Source organism: Nicotiana tabacum, chromosome 1 (assembly GCF_000715075.1).
Source record: "Nicotiana tabacum cultivar K326 chromosome 1, ASM71507v2, whole genome shotgun sequence".
Lineage (NCBI taxonomy): Eukaryota > Viridiplantae > Streptophyta > Magnoliopsida > Solanales > Solanaceae > Nicotiana > Nicotiana tabacum.
The window spans coordinates 70,891,434-70,909,349 of record NC_134080.1 but is presented as its reverse complement, the minus strand read 5'-3'; the positions used below and the strand labels follow the sequence as shown (position 1 = coordinate 70,909,349).

Here is a 17,916-nt window from a genome sequence, read left to right as displayed (position 1 = left end):
CTCATTTTGAACTAATTGCACATATTGAAATGAACACGTGTTCCTGTATTCTCTTAGAGAAAATTGAATGAATGGAAATTTTGAGCTGATTTTTTTTTCAATGTTCAAATTTTTGATACTATCACCAATTTTGTTTCCTATTTCTGATGAAAAACTCTTAAAATTCATGTATGTACTGTAAAAATTATTTCCTTACTGTTTCAAATATTACAAGTTACATTTTGGGCGGTTTATTGGTTGTATCTTTAAATTCTTTAATGGATGCCCATTTGAGTTTTCTGTAATTCGTCTCATCATAATTGATCCAGGATGTCACAATCGATTATGCCAAAGTACAACAGTACTGGAATTAGCAACCTTTTGGTTTACGATAAAATGTGCCTTAATTGCACTGATTCTTGTCTAATACATGCCACACGACAAAGATGAAAACTTTCCAATAGCCCTTTTTCTCGCCAGAGACATTCTTGGTAACGATAAGATATTCAAGATTATTCTCATCTACTGTCTCAATATGATATCCATTTCAGCGGATATCTTTAAAACTCAACAAGTTCCTTCCGGGCTTGAAGGAGAACATTGCATTATCTATGATAAGTATTGTTCCCCTAGGTAGAGTTATAATAGCTCTTCCAAAGCCTTCAATTAAATTACTACTACCAGAAATTGTAGTAACATCTGCCTTACACATGCTTAAATGAGAGAAATATTTCTTCTCTTTGAATATTATATGTGTCGTACTTGAATCAACTAAACAAATATCTTTACGATTGAACTTTGATCCAACTTTGCTGGAGATATCCATATTTGCTTAGTCTTCTCAAAGAGCTTCTTGAGACGGTAGAGTCTTGCGCTTATAACGTGAAATAAAATATTAAAAGATTGCAGAGAAAAGAGAGAGTTCTTATTGGTTTTGGGATGAATACAATGGAATAAAACTCCTCTATTTATAGGGAAAACGTGACTTAGCCATAAAAGAACGAACTCTAAAATATCTCTAAAAGATTGACATTCACCATAAATAAAATACTCTATTTATAATAATATATAAATTGTAGCTTTTGACTGAATTTCATAAAACAAAAAATTATATTTAAACTGGATATATATTATATCTTTTGACTGGATTTATATATTTTATAATAAAAATTAGTTATTTTCTAGTAAATAGGAAAACCTAGCTAAAAAGTGATAAATAAGTTTATATATATATATATATATATATATATATATATATATATATATATATATATATGAAAAAACTCCTTTTTATTTATATAAAATCACTGAACACTCGTTCACATATTTATAGTTTTATACATCTAATTTTTTCTATAAATTATATAACAAAATGGGAATTATTGTTAGAAAGGATCATATGGATTGCATGTATTTGCAAGAAATGTTCATAATTTAACGAAGGTTGGTAAAGAAATAAAAATTGCTAGTTATTTCATAAACGAATTCTTGAGCCGGCTCATATATTTTCATGAAGTTTATTTTTTATTTGTCATTATTAACTTTTAAAATCATATTTTCACAAATTATCATTTTTATATATAGTGATCAAACATTGATAAATAGTAATAGTAGCCTAATCCTAGTAGGATCGATAATTTATTATATTATCTTTGACAAGAGAAAATTTTAGTCTTTTATATATTAGTTTTGCACTCATCAGCCAAAATTTAAATACTTTGAACTTAAATAATACATGTAAAATTGATTATCTGGTGTAATCTTATATCTTATAGTGAATTTTGAGAAAGAAGAATTAACCTAAAAATCGTCTACCCAGCCCATTAAACTAAAATATAGAAAATATATAATATACATATATTATGTATAAAATTAATTTGTATAATCTATGTATATATGCTAGACAATATAAATAATGAATCCGCCTGGTAAAAATGACATTGAGAAAAGGTCAATAGAAAGTTTTAGGGCCAAAGCCCAAAACAAAAAGCAGGCCCATAGAAGGTCAACAGCAACGTGTCAGAAACAGAAAGCCCGCTAGGGAATCGGCTTCGCCACATCCACACTTGTGGATTTATATTTGGATCTTTCTAGGGCTTCTTCGATAAAGCTTTAGCCTCAGCTCAGCTCTTAATTTCTCTCCATAAAATAAAATAATATATGTGCAGCAGCTCAGCTTGTTGAATAACTTGCTGATTTTAGGTACGTATCATTCGACCCATGTTCTGTATTTGTGTTTTTGTTTGTTTGTTGAAATTATGATTTTTCGATGCCCTTTAAGGATTTGAAATTAGGGTTTATGTATTGGGTTTCTTGATTTTCTCATATGGTGTAGGTCCACGCGAAATTTTATTGTAAAAGTTCTATCTTTAAAGTATAATTTGACAGATGAAGCTGATTTATTTTGTCTTTGTTGAAAATGATTTTTTTTTTTTTTGGAAAAATTGTATTTTCACTAATTCGGCAGCTCTTTTTATCAAATTCGTTCTAGTTCTGCTAATGTAGGTAAATAGCTTCCTGTTGTTACTGATTTATCTGGCCCATGTGATGTATCTTTATGTAATTCTGAATCGAGGTGAAACTACTTAATTATCCGCGTTTGTGAATTGGTAATTAAGGGATTTTGGATACCGTTGGAAGATTAGAAACTAGGGTTCTGATAAGAGATGTTGTGAGGAATTATGAGTTGGGTAGGTAAGGTGTTTGTTTCTGGGACTGAATGTGTTTGTCATGGTGGAATTTAATATTAACTTTGTTTTTTCATCCGGTGAAACTTCTTTCTTCTTTCAAGAGAAAGCATAATTATGCTACTATTGTGTATATTGCTTTTTTGAAAGCTTGCTTTGTCTTTTAGAGTTCTTTTTATGACCGAGGAATCCCAAGGGCAAGTGTGGCATGTTTAAAAGCTATTTAAATTTGTCCTGTCGTGTTTTTTATTATTTGAAACTGTGCTGATTGGTTTGTTAACCCTTGCCTTGCTAAATGTGTTAATTACATCCTATATTCTGCTTTGATGGGGCTTGTCTCTAAAAAAAATACTTTTTCTTGGTTTTGATATTCCACAGGGATTCATTATTTTGCTGCTATTTTCTGAGTGCAGGGATACTCTTGTGCTACGAATAAGTCAGGTCTGGAGGAAGATGGTGGTGTAAATAACATAGTGTCTTTGCTGCAAAGTGCAGGGGCACTCTGTCTATAATTTTGACGTTGTATGCGCTCTTCTGTTTATCTGTCATGTCCAGTGATCTTGTTTCTCAACAGTTCTCAGGACCACCTGATGGGCAGCTGGTTCAGATGGACCATGTTTCTGGTAATCCTGACTCTACCATAGCACATATGCAAACGAGGATTGTCGGACACATGCCAAATAATTCTGCGTCACATCAGTTTGTTTGGGCAAATGAGCCTATGGCCAACAGATTTGATACATCGGTTTCTGCGGATCAGTTTGGACAGATGGAACCCAAAATGAATCCGCAGCAGTTCATGCTGTCACATCAGCAGATGGGAGCAGATAATATATACGTGCCAAATAGTCCAGGTGCACAGAAATCTTCGTTACTCGCCAAACGGAAGGCTGGGATGGAACCATCAGTACATGGTTCTTCACCTCAGACGCCATCAATGCCAAATAAGCGCACTGCACTGGGAGCTTCTTTATCCACATCTCCTAGTTTTGCGCAGCAATCTTCTGCTATCAAGAAACCCGGACAGCAACAGTCAAAGTCAACTTCTGGAGGTGCACAAAGTCTTCCCGCGTCAAGCAAGAAAATGACACGAAATGAATCCATATCCAATAAAACTGCCTCCCAGCGGTCGCAGACTCCAAAAGGACGAACAATTCAAGCTGAGCCAAACTCCAAGGCTCGATCCGAGTCCTCTGATGCTGTGAGGTCCAAAATGAGAGAATCTCTTGCTTCAGCTCTGGCTATGGCATGTCAGAATCCAGATGCTGTTGTAAATGCTGCCAAGGATCCAAATGAAGCAGTTGATTCTCAGCCTTCGCAGGTGAATGCAGCTCCAACAGCTGCCAGTGAAGGTCTACCTCAAACGTCCGTCTCACATGATCATGTGCATCAAAACTCCGGTGATGTACTTCCTTCAGCTGGCGCTTTCCCTGTTGATAAAACCAATGACAGTCAGAGTTCATCTCATGGGCTTCAAGATGACGTGAGCATGAGAAACTCTATACCTGGCTCTGATGAACTTGAATTGCATGTGGATGATGTTCCGTTCAGCGAAAACTTTTTTGTCAAAGATGAACTTCTGCAAGGGAATGGTCTCACTTGGGCGATGGATCTAGATATGCAGTTAAGAGAAGCTGACTTCCTCCAGGATGCTGAAAAAGCCAATTTGTTTGATGAGGGTATGGTTGGAGATGAAGGTGAGCATGCAAAATCATCTCCACAGGACATAGCTTTAAAAATTGAGGCCGAACTTTTTAAATTATTTGGAGGCGTGAACAAAAAATATAAAGAGAAGGGCAGGTCTCTTCTCTTCAACCTAAAAGATCGCAGTAATCCTGAATTACGAGAGAGAGTGATGTCCAGTGAGATATCCCCGGAGAAGTTATGTTCAATGACCGCTGAAGAGCTTGCTTCAAAGGAGTTATCTCAGTGGCGGGTGGCAAAAGCCGAGGAACTTGCTCAAATGGTAGTTTTGCCTGATAGTGAAGTTGACATGAGACGCCTGGTTAAGAAAACTCACAAGGGTGAATATCAGGTGGATTTTGAACGGGACGATAATAACATTGCAGCTGAGATATCTGCAAGTTCAAATGTGTCGCAATTTATCCCGAAGATAGAGAGGGGAAAAGATTCTAGCCCTTCTGGTACAGCTGAGATTGGAAGTAAAGAAAACGTTACCAGCCAACAGAATAGGCCAGAAAAGCAAGATGTGTCTGATAGCTTGGTAATTCCAGCTGATGGGGCTGATTTGATGCAGGGAATGGTTGTAGAAGAATTCAAGGATGCAGAATTTCTTCCTCCTATTGTTTCCTTAGACGAATTCATGGAATCACTCAATTCTGAACCTCCTTTTGAGAACCTACCAGCCGAAAACAATAATTCCACTCCTCCTCCGGACAAAGAAAGCTCTGGCGACCCTAACAAAGTTGTGGATTCTGGTCTAGCCTCTAAAAATCCTGCTGTTGCTTCTGCAGATAAAGGGGTCAAGAATCACATCGAACCAAAGGAGTCCCTGGTATCTACAGGGGGCTCTGTTGTTAGAAAAGTAACTACTACTAGTAATGCGCTTGTAAAATCTGCTGAGAGACCTATCAAGATGGCAGGACCTCGTGGTAACGCTTCTATAGTTTCAAGTATCTGGGAGGGGACACTCCAGCTTACTATTTCATCCTTGGTGACAGTCTTTGGTTTGTTTAGAAGGTATGGATATTTTTTAAAAGAGCTTTCATCTGTAGAGCAATTACTATCTGTTGATGTCATTCTATTGTAGTACATGTTTTATCGCACTGTTATCACAGTTGAGTCTCTGCTGGTTATCTCTTTCGTTTTAGTGCCATGCTATTTTTTTTGGTTCCCCTTGATAATTTTATTTGTTCTTGAAAATTCTCTCTGCAGACGAATAGACTGACACCAATTTAAATGCATGTTGCATCATTTGCCTTTCTTGCTTTGGATTAGTTTTCCTTTACCCTTTTTTAGTACTTTGCATTAAATCTCGAGTGGGTTCTCTATTATCCAGTCTCCGAGTAAATATCCTTCATTGTTCTCTGTTTTTAACTCCCTCTAGAACATTCAAAATGCACGTGTTGATTAAAACATTATCTGTGGTGCTAACAAGAGAGTGGCATTTCTTCTTTGTTATCTTCTGTTTCAGTGGTGACAAGACACCAACTAATGAGTGGCCAAGTTCTCTTGAGATCAAGGGTAGAGTTCGACTTGATGCATTCGAGAAATTTCTTCAAGAGCTTCCTATGTCACGAAGTCGTGCAGTCATGGTATCTTATGATTTTCTTTCCTTTACTGTAGCTAGTCTTTTATTTCATACTTCAGGTTGCAGCTTATTGCAGATAGTGTGTAGATTTTCCTTATTTTTTGACGACTTCCATTGTTTACTAAGAATGTATATTCCAAAATACAGCCATTTCAATCAGATTGTTTCAAAGCATTGGTCCTTTCCGCGTTTCCAGCTTTTTATTATTTACTGGATGGTTTGTTTTTTTTCTTATGCCGTGGTTGGAATGACTTGAGTTGAATAATCATCTTTCCAGAAGGCTCGACTAAGTTCATTTAACGTTCTCTAATTAGGTTTTTTCAGTGTCAGACGTATCAAAAGCTCCAAGATTTTAGAAAGATAAATTGAATGCTGCACTCAACTTCCCACAATGTTTAGCTTTTAGTGAAATCAAGTGTTCAGTCTGCGATAAATACAAATTTTCAACTTGTTTGGCTTAACCATCGTTTTAAACCAAAAGTGGATGATTAACTTCTGATGTACCAGTAAACTGATGGATCCTAATTATGAATGGTCAAGATTACGTCTTGAAAGTAGTGCTTTTACTTAAGTTCTTCATAGAAAAAAAATTAGTGCTTTTACATATTGCGATATTAAAATTCTTCAAACTTGTGCTAATCATATTGCATAATGCAGGTTGTTCAATTTGTTCTGAGGGACAACTCATCTGAGATTGAACGAGCAAACATTTCTGAGGTACGGACTCTGGGTACTATATTTGTAGCAGCTCTTCTGCAGTATTAACAATTGGTTTTACGTTTGCTTATCTGGTCTTTTATAATCTTTTTAGGCAGTGGATTCATACGTTTCGGATGAGAGGCCGGGGTTTGCGGAGCCAGCTCCTGGAGTGGAAGTATATTTGTGTCCACCGCGCTTACTTGATATGATAAGCAAACACTTTACCAAAGACCCTAGAGAGCTATATGATTCAACTGAAAATGGTCTAATTGGTGTAGTTGTATGGAGAAAACTTCATTTAAGTTCAACGATATCACCTAGCTCTTCTTCTCACCATAAACACGGCTTGAAAAAACAACAGATGTTTTCTAGAGGACAGCATGAAAAAGATGGAAACGTTAATGTAAATTTGATGCCTAAAGGACCTGTATCTTTGAAACACAATCCTACCCCGGACGATGATGATGATATCCCACCTGGGTTTGGTCCCAAAGCAGTTCGTGATGATGATGATTTGCCTGAGTTTAATTTTTCTGGTAATATAAATGCTTCTAGGCCTAGGCATCCGTCTCAAAACTTGTCTCATGGGTCAAGAATCGCTCGCCCTGTAGATCAGATGAGAGAACTTGTACTTAAGTATGGGCAAACTGGTACAGCTAGTAGTAATGATAGAGTTACAAATGTTGGTATTGGAATTGAACCGTGGAATGATGACGACGATGACATTCCGGAGTGGCGGCCACAAGCCCCACTCCAGCAGCAGCAGCAGCAGCGTCCTCCTTACCCTTTAGGCCATAATTTTCAGCGGCCGCTCTTGGCTCATCATAGACCTTTGGCAACACCTATGGCTATGCCTTTACAATCACCAATAAACGTTCCAAACAGGCCACAAATATTGTCACCGAGGGGACAGTATCAAGCTGATTGGAGAAGGGATGCGAGGAATAGGGGATTCTGAAGTCTTTTCTTTTTGTTGGTTGATGATTAGTCATCATGATGTAAATTCTGGATATGTTTTTTCTTCTTTGTGTTTGGCTTTTAGACCTTAGATTAGGCATGTAGCTTTCTAGTTGTTTTAGAACAATTATGTACCTTTAGCATAAAAGCAGGAGATGCTCTCTTCTTCACTGCTTCATTTTCACTGTTTTTGTGTTTCAGGAAAAGAGAAACGCAACAATTTTCGTCTTTTAAGCATAATTCCTGTCCATGGCTGGGTATGGTTTATTATATATTAACTGGCAACTCTTCTGGCGTCCTCCTTGCCCAACGCATTAACAAACTTGTAATGGTGGTTAACAACATTAAAAGTTCATTTATCCCTTTTTTTCTTTCTTTTTGATCTCATACTCTAGTGTGAATAATCTTGTAATTGCAATATTCATTTTTCTTTTTTTAACAAAAGTCTGCAATATTCATTTGATACTATCAATCTTAGCAACAGGTCATTCTTTTCTTTTCTTTTTTTGGGGGTTGTTGGGGTGGTGGTGGTGGCTGTGAGGGAAGCAAATGGGCAAGAGAAACTAGAAAAGAACAACAATTAGGTAAATAAGCTGCCAACTTTCAAGTACATGCTATAACGTTTCGCAATTGAAAATGTTAGTTAACAACACAAGTGTCAATATTAACCTTCCATTAGTAGATATGAACTCATAACTTTAAAAATATAATGATTTCAACGCTAAAATCCTTAAATCTTGAATCTATAGAAATTAAATCTTTGATCCGCCTCTGTCAGTCAGCACTAAGGACACAACAATTGACATAAACCCTTTGCTTCCGCCTTGAACTAATTAAAAGAAAATCTGAAAAAGAAAGTGCTATACTTTGTTCAAATGGGAAAAAAAAAGTATAGAAAATGAGGAGAGACTAAGTTGGGCATCTCATCTTTGAGGAGTCCCAAACATGTGTCAAGAAGAACTTTTTTTTTGTTACAATGAATGCAACATCCTATATTTCTAATGTGATTCTGAATTTACTTGGAATCTTGGATTTTAGCAGCTTCAACCTCCCAAAGCGCGCTTAAGGGCAGCTCGTTGTTCAGTTGTCAATCTTGTAGGAAATTTAACTTCAAACTTGATCTTTAAATCACCTCTGTTGCCAGGTTCCTTTGTGATTGGCATGCCTTCTTTTTCAACCACAAGCTCATAACCAGGTTTCACAATTTCATTCACTGGAATTGTCAACTCGCGACCATCTAACGTTGTGAGGTTGACAGTAGTTCCTCCCAATGCCTCTGCTAATGTTACTGTATAGTTCCTAATAAGGTCATTCCCGTCTCTCTTGTAAACGTCGTGGGGCTTCTCGTCGATTACAAACACGAGGTCTGCTGGAAGCTGGTTCAACTGCTCATTTCCTTTGTCTGGGAATGTTATCTTTGTCCCTTTCTTCCAGCCAGGTTTTACATCAATCGTTAAAATCTCCGTTTCTGTCACTAACAGCCTGCAATAACTCTCGTATTAATTTTCCAGCAAAGATAAATCACGTCAAATATATTATATGGTAGAATAGGAGAAACATTTGTTTGTATATTTTACGGAATTCTTAGCAAAATGCATTTCAGTTCCATCAAAACACAGCAGATAACACATGCGATAAGGTTTTATTCGTAGAGCTGATTTTCTTTATACAACAAATGCAACTATATGCCAAGAACCAAAATCTGTACTTATATCAGTTTCAATGCTAAGCAACTTAACATTACAAGCTCCTTGTTCATTCATAGTTTAAAATTCAAATAATCTGACTGCACATGGGACTTCTTTTCATTTCGGGTTCAACTGGCAGGGACGGTCCACCATTTTCTTTTTAAGATTCCTCAGTGGTCGTTATATGCATAAAGATATCTGAACTAAAGTGAGGAGAGCTTTTGAATGCTCCCCTTTTAGGAAGGGTAGCAAAGCAGAAAGATATTCATCAAATACAACAACAACAAACCCCGTATAATCCCATAAGTGGGGTCTGGGGAAGGTAGTATGTACGCAGACCTTACTCCTACCTTGAAGGTAGAGAGGCTGTTTCCAATAGATCCTCGGCTCGAAAAGAAAGATATTCATCTAATATTTATGTAAAACGTATTCTTTTCTTTTAGTAACATAAAAAGAACATTCTAAAACAATGGAAAGAAGGAAGGAGGGAAAAGGAATGTAATGTGATTACCCGTTCGCATCAACCACAGTTCTAGAGATCTTCATTTTCCTTGTAGATCCAGAGTAAAGCTCCTCAAGGCTGCAAGGCAATTTACTCTCCACTGGTGGTGGTTTTTTGGGCATAGTAGCACCCGTTCCATCACTCGCTGTTCTAAAAATATTCTCACCCCCACCAAATCCCCCAAACAAACTGCTTCCTTCTGATGAGAATCTCGTCGACTTTACTCCAGCTGACCCAAATCCAAATGGGCTGCTCCCAAAGAATTCTGCAAAAATATCTTCAGCGTTTCGAGGATTACCGCTAGATCCAGGTGACGGCATGTCTTTAAGACCTTCCTCACCATACTGATCATAGACTTGTCTTTTTTGAGGATCACTTAAAATCTGAACGAAAGGAGTAAAACTTGATAGTAAGAATGCATGACACCAAGATCTTATGATCATTAGAATTACTGCATATATCATATCTTTGATTCTTTCAAGATTCACAATTGGTTAAATGACTCAATTATAATAGGTGGAGGCTCAATAACATCTGTCCTAAAGAAAAGTCAGAGACAATAATACACTAAAGCATAAAAATTACAAAAAAAAAAAAAAAAAAATCTTTCTTTTTTGCTTAGAAAGGGGTGAGGAGCAATCAATTCAACAACCACTAGAGTTATGACAAAATCATTATAGCCATCGCTACAAGATTTGAACCTCGGTTGATAGCAGAAACAGAAGCCCCAGAGCTGACTAGGCCAAACCAACTGCTACCAAACAAAGAGCTTTCAATTACACAGAATTTGAAGGATAGTGAAAGGAAATAATGTTTTGTTCCTTCTAGCATCTTTAGTATCATAGTTTTCATAAAGTGGGACTTCCAAAGATTTTCCTTGTAGTTATACTGTCATTTTCACAAAATTAGCACAAAGTTTCGCGGTAGATAGATCCTTCAAACTTCACGAAGGTTTAAGAACGAAACTTCATACACATTATACCTAAGCAACAACAGAATACACAAGAATCATTCGATTTTTTCTGTATTATTACTACAGTTAAATGCGTGATTATGAACATTTCTATAGATATATGCACATTTAAAAATAAAGAAAGGGTAAGTGTGACAAACTTCATAGGCCTCAGATATTTGCTTGAACTGAGCCTCAGCTTCCTTCTTGTTGTTGGGGTTCTTATCAGGATGCCATTTCATTGCCAATTTCCTGTAAGCCTTCTTCAGATCATCATCTGTCGCTGTCTTCCCCACGTTCAAAACGTTGTAATAATCCACCCCCATTTTTCTCTACCTAAAAGCAAATTTCTATATCTGAATATGAGTTTCCAACTCAATATCATCAAAATTCAGACTTCTCCTTATCTTCCCAAAAGTTCAGCCAAAGGGGGCCTTTAGAAACTGCAAATCCAAAAAATAAGCAGATCAAGATATGAAAATGAAAATATCTCAGTTCTGCATTATGAAATTTTAATTCATGATAATCATAAATTCAAAGAACAGTATCTATCTTTCAGCAGATACCCAAATAAATATTGGTCATGAAAATGAAATTGTGTACAAGATTAAAGATATCATAAATTCAATCAGAAATTTTCAATCTCTCACAGTGGAGTAAAAGAAACATAACATTTCAGCACATACCCAGATCAATAATCACAATAAAAATGAAAAGTTCCAATTTTATTGTTCAAGATCACCAAATATTTCAAACAAACGTACCTTTATAAAAAAATTCCAAGGAAAATGAGAATTTTGATATTTCTGACTCTGTATAATAAATTCCAACTCAAAATTTCCGAGTTTCAGCACATATTGAGATCAAGAATTGCCATGAAATGAAAATGGAAGCTTGCTGAAGGGAGAAATATTAGAATAGGAAATTTGAAGGTTTGTGAAATTTACTAAAACAAAGAGACCTTTGGTCACCTTGATATTCAAGCAATGACACAAAATGAGATTTTCTTTTCTTGCTAGAAAGTGTTTAAGGCAATGTTGTTTTAGTTTTACTATTTTTCTGATATTTCAACGAGAATAACGGAACCTCATGCACTATCTCTCCTTTTGTTTTTGTTTTTGTTTTCAGTTGTCTTAAAAAGAAAATGGTATTTCAATCTTTTTCTACTAATAAACTAAGAAAGTTTTTGTGCACTTTATCTTACCTCTAACATGCGTAAATATCATGATTTTCATTTTATCTGAAAAAAACACACACACGCATCCAATTAACTTTATCCTATATTTACGGATGAATTTGATACTATTATATAGTACTATAATAATTTTAATTTCAGAAAGGGGCCTAATTCTAATAAAGTTTAAATACAGTTACTTTAGATATATGATTGAAATGGTTAATTAGCAGCAAATATTTAATGGAACAACTATTTTCACATAGGAATGGCAGTGGTGTGGGGTGGATTTGGACTAAACCCGCAAAATTTTCGACCCGCCCCGCATAGCAAATTTTTTGTTTTCAACCCGCCTCACCTAGCACCCGCAAAACCCGTCCCGCCCCGCATAAGTTTTATTTTTCTTTTTTCTTTCATTTTGTTATTTCACTAAAACAAATAAGTTAAACAATTCATTCTCTAAAGTGGAGAGCTTATTATTTACATAACTCAAGCAACCCTCACTTTCAACTAAGAGGTTGTGAGTTCGAGTCACTCCAAAAGTAAGGTGGGGAGTTCTTGGAGAGAAGGATGCCGAGGGTCTATTGGAAACAACCTCTCTACCCTATGGTAGGGGTAAGGTCTACCCTCCCCAGACCCCATAAATGGGATTATACTGGGTTGTTGTTGTTGTTGTTGTAAGCAATTTGATATTTTATTATTTTTCTTTGTGTTTTCTTCTCCAGAAAAATATCCCATTTGAATTCACAAGGAAAAATGTTTCAAAGTTACAATTTAAATGATAGTTTTATCAAATGTACTCAATCCTTCCTCGTTAATTTTTATTGACCCAATTTGTATTTACAAAGTCAACAACTCTCTTCTTGTTTCTTTTTCAATTTTATTTTTGATAGTATATTATTTCCTGATCATTTTTAATTCGGAAAATTGGATGTTAATAGTCTCTTCTGTAGTTGGAAAATATATACTAATACTAGTATAAAAGAAAAACAAACCAATGACTTAATTAGGCCAAGAACTTGTCAATTCAATTGTTACAAACTGGATTTTTTTTGTCACACACTGAATTAGTACAATTGGGTCTTGCAGAAATGAGTTGATAATCACACCAAATAACAAAAAAAATAGAACGAAAAGAGTTTAGCAGAAATAAACAAACAAAATTGGATGAAGCATTTTAAAATTAATAAGAGCAAAAGAGGGAGCAGATTGCTTTACCCACAAACCGCCCCGCTTGAAAGTTTTACAAAAAGGCAGTCAAACCGCCCCGCCCGCACCCCGTAAGAGCAAACCCACCCCGCCCCATTGCCATCCCTATTTTCACAAACACGAAAGTTCAGTTCAGTTCTATCCATTTCGATTACCAAGTGAAGCCCAGTTCCATACTTGATAAACAGCAAACAAACATAGAAAGCTACAGATAGTCATGAACTTCACTGCCTTCTTTTAAGAGGAGCAATACATCTCTAAATCGATCTACAACAATTGAAGGATGAGACATTCGTCAGGTCAAAGGAACAAACTTCAAGAAACTTCACAACGACCATAGGTGTGCAAGATTTTGTATTTACATACAGAGTAGCTACTGTTAACAAAAACTGTAGATAACTAAATGCTACATAGAATACTTGCTACATGTGAATAATACCCGACGTAGAATCAGGACTGACCGATCATGGATAAGACAACCAAATAGAATACTTGAGCTCTCCACTTCCTGCTTTTCTAGGTTTCTGTGTTCCTTTAAACAGTCTAGCCATATAAAGATACGAATTTACTTCCGCTTTTCCTACCAAATTTCCAATCTGTTGCCCCAACAAAAATATCTAGCTGCAGTCTAAAAATTTTTTATGGAACTTGAAATCTTTACAATGATATCAATATCCTCCTGTCAAGGAAACATTCCCTCCAGATACTCATCAATATTTTCATTATCTTCATTACCCGGATTATCAGATGAAGTTGAAGCCCTGGACCCTCTACTCTTGCCTTTCCTTCGTTCATATTTATCATCCTTATTGTCATCATCACTTACAGATCTTTCCCTTTCCCTACGATGCTTATCTTTCAGGTTTTCTCTAGATTGCTCCTTCTCCTTCTCCTTCCTCTTTTTATAATGAAGCTTTTCTGCACATCTTTCACAGGTTACCAATTTCACTAGGGCCTGTTTGTTTTCTCCTGCTTCAACATATGAAAAATTCACCTCGTAGCTAGCTATACCATCTCTCTCATCGCAGTGTTTGTTACCACAAACAAATTGCCCTTTCCCAGATATCACTTCCTTTTCGGTCCTCCATCTCAGACCAATCTTGCCACTCTTATAGTGTGTCATATCGGCTAAGCAATATTCTTTAAAAAGCTTGTCATAGTAGCGCTTCACCAACCTTTGCTCCCAAGATGGATTCATATCGTCTTCCTCAGTTCGTATGAACCGGTATCCTTCTTTAAGTGTATCCTGATCTGTTTTAACAGGCAACTTTTCTTGTGTGAATCTCTCTCTTCCATAATATCCAACATAATCATTGAGGAATTTCTTGTGGCGATCATAAGCATTCAGGCCAAGTATGTGATCTTGGTATTGCTGTTTTCTTGCTTGTCTGTCAAAGATAGCCTGCTTAAGCGACCCAAACGAAGTCATTATTTTCTGAACTGGGTGCAAAATCTCCTGTTTATATCATAAAAAACAACAAAGGTTTAAGGTTTAATTCACGTTCAGGACCGTAAACCAAAGTTTTTCTTTGCCGCGTTGCTTTTTAAGTTTCTTGATATCTTGAGTTGGTTGAGTTCTATGAGTAACCTTAGGATATCAACAATTTTGTAGTATGGTAAGGTATCCAACAATCTTCTGCAAAAGTAAATCCAATCACAAAGCTAATTAACAAAAAGAATTAAAAGATATATCAGGCAAGTGCATTACATGGGATAGAAAGACATAGAAGTACCAAAGTAGCCAGCAATCACCAATAACTAAGCAGTCTTACCAGTTGAGGTTATGCTTGAGATAATCTGACTGACTTCATCAAAGCAAAATTCGTATATATTAACACAGATTAAACATGTAGATAAAATGCTAGTTAATCATAGTTTTCAAAATTTAATTAGTTTTAGAAGTTCAAGTACAAAAAAGCAAATGCTCATCTGCTTCCCTGCAATCATGCTGGAAGCAATGAACCAGTAAGGCAAATTTTGCATTTCCACCGGCTAAGGTACGCAATATGACAAACATGTTAGCAATTCTTTCGTTTACCAAGCTTCCTAGTGTTCACAGAAGGCTCCTATTCAAAATAGAGTTCCTATATTACCTTTTTTATTATGTCACATATCAAAAAAAAAAAAATATTAACAAAAGAAGCGACACGTGTGTACCAAGGCAGCACGGACTCAAACTGTTTTCCAATTCCTAATTAAGGAGGATCTCCAAAATAAATATCCTAAATTATCACATCAACATATATACCATTATTGCAGAAAAAAGTGTGAACTAATAATATCCTAACTATAAGGTTCATGCATTAACACTAAAGTAAGATGTCTCTTCATTCAACATTGTAGTTACCCTTTCGATTTGGACCAATCAATATCTTAGGGTTTGCTATGAGGGACTGAACCTTAGGTTTGACTGATTCCACATGAACATTTCAACTCTGTGGACCGTTGTTTAACGAAACTCAAAAGAAGTTGATGTTGAATGGATATAGAAAGATATAAGAAGCTAGGTATATATAGGAAATTAGGTTCGATTATTTGGGCAATTTATAACCCTAAGTCCAAACAACAGAAAGAAGAACAAAAAAAGTAAATAGAGCGGAGAGATAATACTAACCTGAACACAGTAAGATCAGACACGGAACAAAGAAAGCCTTCGATGAGGAATGTATAGCAAATTTGAGAGGGCCAAATGTATGAGGTGGCTGCTGTTCAATTCGTTGTGTTAATATAAACTTTTCCTTTCCTCTTTTCTTCTTCAATTGTTTTCCCCTTTAAAACTCTATATCTTTTGCTAATAAAAGTAAAATTCATAATTTTAAAATAACAGTAACACTAAATATAAATTAATCAAAAAATAATAATATCAATTGCAAATTAAAACTAATTTTTTTTTAAAATGGTAGATTTCGTTAATATATTCCATAACACAAACATTAATATTCAATTTTTTCAACGAGTTTATTATTATTGAGTAAACTAGTTCTTGAACACCTGTATCCCATGCTAGTTATTACAAATATTTTTTAGAATACTACATGCGTGATGAATTGCACAGAAATTGAAGAGAAACAATAAAAGCTCGTACTTAAGAATGGTGAGTTTATTCAACCAATATTTATTGTCATTGCAAGTTGCTATCAAATGAATTTCAAATGTAATATTCGAACACCTTCAATTAAGAAATTCTTATAATATATCAAATATTTCAACTTGACAGTAATTCCTTTTCTGTATGTCAAAAGTGTTGTTCCTCTGTACTTGTAAATAATGATTCTGGAAATTAGAACGTTAGCTTATAAACGTAAATATAAATAAAAAACAGAAATTAATTCGAGCCCACTGAATTCACAGTGTTTCCTTAAGGAATTTAATCCCCTCCTAGTACCCAAGGTTATAGATTATTTCCTCCCAGGATAGAACGAATTACACACTGGTGTAGCGGTACTTCAAACCCCAGTGTTTCAGCGAACACAAAGTTCGGCAACAAATCACACTTATGGATGCTTTGTTTGTAGTTAAAAACAATGCAGAATAAGGAGGATAACTCAGAAGTCGAATGGAAATTCTGAGAGGAAGGAATGCAAAGTATAGCCAATGTTGAATTCTTACTGAAGAGAATATCAAATTGCAATTCGTTTTTCCAGTGTATACGCAGTGTATACAAAGTGTATATCCAGTATATGCAGAGTGTATATCCAGTGTATACAGAGTGTATCGTACTTTGTGTGCAGATCCAGTTGTTTTCGGGCACGGTGGTTGCTGATTCCCAGAGTTTTCAGTCAATCAGAGATTATCAAGGTTGTTGCCTTGGCGTCCGCAGACCTTGACTCTCCTTCTCTATCCCTCAGATTTACTTATTCAGTTTCTGTTTTCCTTAGATAGTGTATTAGACTTTGTATTTATATAGATGCTCATGTACTCAGTGACACCTTGATTTTGGAAAACTTCTGTATCGAGTTGTGATGGTTTTATCCAGTTGAAAGAGGGAAAAAGTTGAGTGCACTGACCTTCTTTTGAGCAGCAAACTAAATAGGAGCCTTTCTTAGCTGTTGAGAATCAAGAGCTCAAAACTCCGACCAATGTGAATCTCAGAATCCTGAAAGGAAATCAAAACTAGTTAGGAACACAAGTTTGATATTTTAAACTACTTAAGACTAAAATTGAAGTTTTTTGTTTGTTAGGTGGTTCTCATATGTATCTTGTTATGTGTTAGTTGACGATATAACTAAACAAGGCTCTTCACAACCAATACTAAGCAATACGATGAAGAACTAGTGAGAAAGCAATGAATATTAAGGTGACTTCGGGACAGTGAGAACGAACAAGTTTATTAAGTGTATACAGAGTGTTTCGAGTGTTTTTTTTTCGATGTGTTCTTCTTTCTCTCCAACTTATGCTCTATTTATAGCAGTTATTTGAGAGAAATCCGCCCCTTCCATGGTGCAACAAGCACTAGATCATGGAGAAAGCACTTACATGGTGGTATATACACTTGCTTGGTGGGAGGAACACTTGCACCATTGTGGGAGGTGCACTAGGCTGCATTGTTGCTTAGTGTTGCAACACAATACACGAATTGGAAAACATCCGTTACAAACACGGATTATATCACGTTAATATTCACTATTAACAAATAAATTTGGTCCAAAAAATTAATCAATCGATCGATCATTTGACCAAATCCGAATCCAAATCCCATTTCCCATTCACTCTAATTTTAAGACTATTTCATCTTAAACAAAAACTCAACAATCCCCTACATGAATGGGGAATGGCTATATCATGGAAGTATGCATGA

General features: G+C 35.8%; 3 protein-coding genes across 6 annotated transcripts; 1 reads left to right on the top strand and 2 right to left on the bottom strand.

The window, feature by feature from the left end:
- Window positions 1-2,035: 2,035 nt before the first annotated feature.
- On the top strand, window positions 2,036-7,830 carry LOC107810211 (uncharacterized). Of its 2 annotated transcripts, none has more exons than XM_016634967.2 (5): window positions 2,036-2,181; window positions 3,080-5,366; window positions 5,821-5,941; window positions 6,595-6,654; window positions 6,749-7,830. In XM_016634967.2, exons 2-5 carry the CDS (start codon window positions 3,214-3,216, stop codon window positions 7,592-7,594), a joined length of 3,180 nt encoding a protein of 1,059 aa, XP_016490453.2. In that variant the 5' UTR covers window positions 2,036-2,181; window positions 3,080-3,213; the 3' UTR covers window positions 7,595-7,830. The 2 variants fall into 2 exon arrangements, with proteins under 2 accessions (XP_016490453.2, XP_016490454.2); XM_016634968.2 differs by having other exon boundaries at window positions 2,038-2,181; window positions 3,045-5,366.
- A 562-nt stretch (window positions 7,831-8,392) lies between these two features.
- Window positions 8,393-11,861, bottom strand: LOC107810210 (uncharacterized). The gene is made up of 4 exons (XM_016634966.2): window positions 11,500-11,861; window positions 10,897-11,178; window positions 9,793-10,166; window positions 8,393-9,075 (listed from the first exon to the last, which is right to left on the bottom strand). The coding sequence occupies exons 2-4, from the start codon at window positions 11,059-11,061 to the stop codon at window positions 8,637-8,639; spliced, it is 978 nt and encodes a 325-aa protein (XP_016490452.2). The 5' UTR covers window positions 11,062-11,178; window positions 11,500-11,861; the 3' UTR covers window positions 8,393-8,636.
- Window positions 11,862-13,432: 1,571 nt separating this feature from the next.
- On the bottom strand, window positions 13,433-15,890 carry LOC107810212 (uncharacterized). 3 transcript variants are annotated; one of them, XM_016634969.2, is made up of 2 exons: window positions 15,733-15,890; window positions 13,433-14,754 (listed from the first exon to the last, which is right to left on the bottom strand). In XM_016634969.2, exon 2 carries the CDS (start codon window positions 14,545-14,547, stop codon window positions 13,801-13,803), a length of 747 nt encoding a protein of 248 aa, XP_016490455.1. In that variant the 5' UTR covers window positions 14,548-14,754; window positions 15,733-15,890; the 3' UTR covers window positions 13,433-13,800. The 3 variants fall into 3 exon arrangements, with proteins under 3 accessions (XP_016490455.1, XP_016490456.1, XP_075107565.1); XM_016634970.2 differs by having other exon boundaries at window positions 13,433-14,574; window positions 15,733-15,882; XM_075251464.1 differs by lacking the exon at window positions 15,733-15,890 and adding an exon at window positions 15,466-15,721.
- Between the last annotated feature and the right edge of the window lie 2,026 nt (window positions 15,891-17,916).

What these genes read in the sequence shown, in the direction of transcription:
- LOC107810212 (XM_016634969.2), bottom strand. Translation starts at nt 14,547, where the DNA reads ATGACTTCGTTTGGGTCGCTTAAGCAGGCTATCTTTGACAGACAAGCA.
- LOC107810210 (XM_016634966.2), bottom strand. Translation starts at nt 11,061, where the DNA reads ATGGGGGTGGATTATTACAACGTTTTGAACGTGGGGAAGACAGCGACA. An exon ending in AAATATCTGAGGCCTATGAA is followed by an intron (nt 10,167 to 10,896) that starts GTTTGTCACACT and finishes CCTTTCGTTCAG; the next exon opens with ATTTTAAGTGATCCTCAAAA. An exon ending in ACTGTGGTTGATGCGAACGG is followed by an intron (nt 9,076 to 9,792) that starts GTAATCACATTA and finishes GAGTTATTGCAG; the next exon opens with GCTGTTAGTGACAGAAACGG.
- LOC107810211 (XM_016634967.2), top strand. Translation starts at nt 3,214, where the DNA reads ATGTCCAGTGATCTTGTTTCTCAACAGTTCTCAGGACCACCTGATGGG. An exon ending in CACGAAGTCGTGCAGTCATG is followed by an intron (nt 5,942 to 6,594) that starts GTATCTTATGAT and finishes TGCATAATGCAG; the next exon opens with GTTGTTCAATTTGTTCTGAG. An exon ending in AACGAGCAAACATTTCTGAG is followed by an intron (nt 6,655 to 6,748) that starts GTACGGACTCTG and finishes TAATCTTTTTAG; the next exon opens with GCAGTGGATTCATACGTTTC.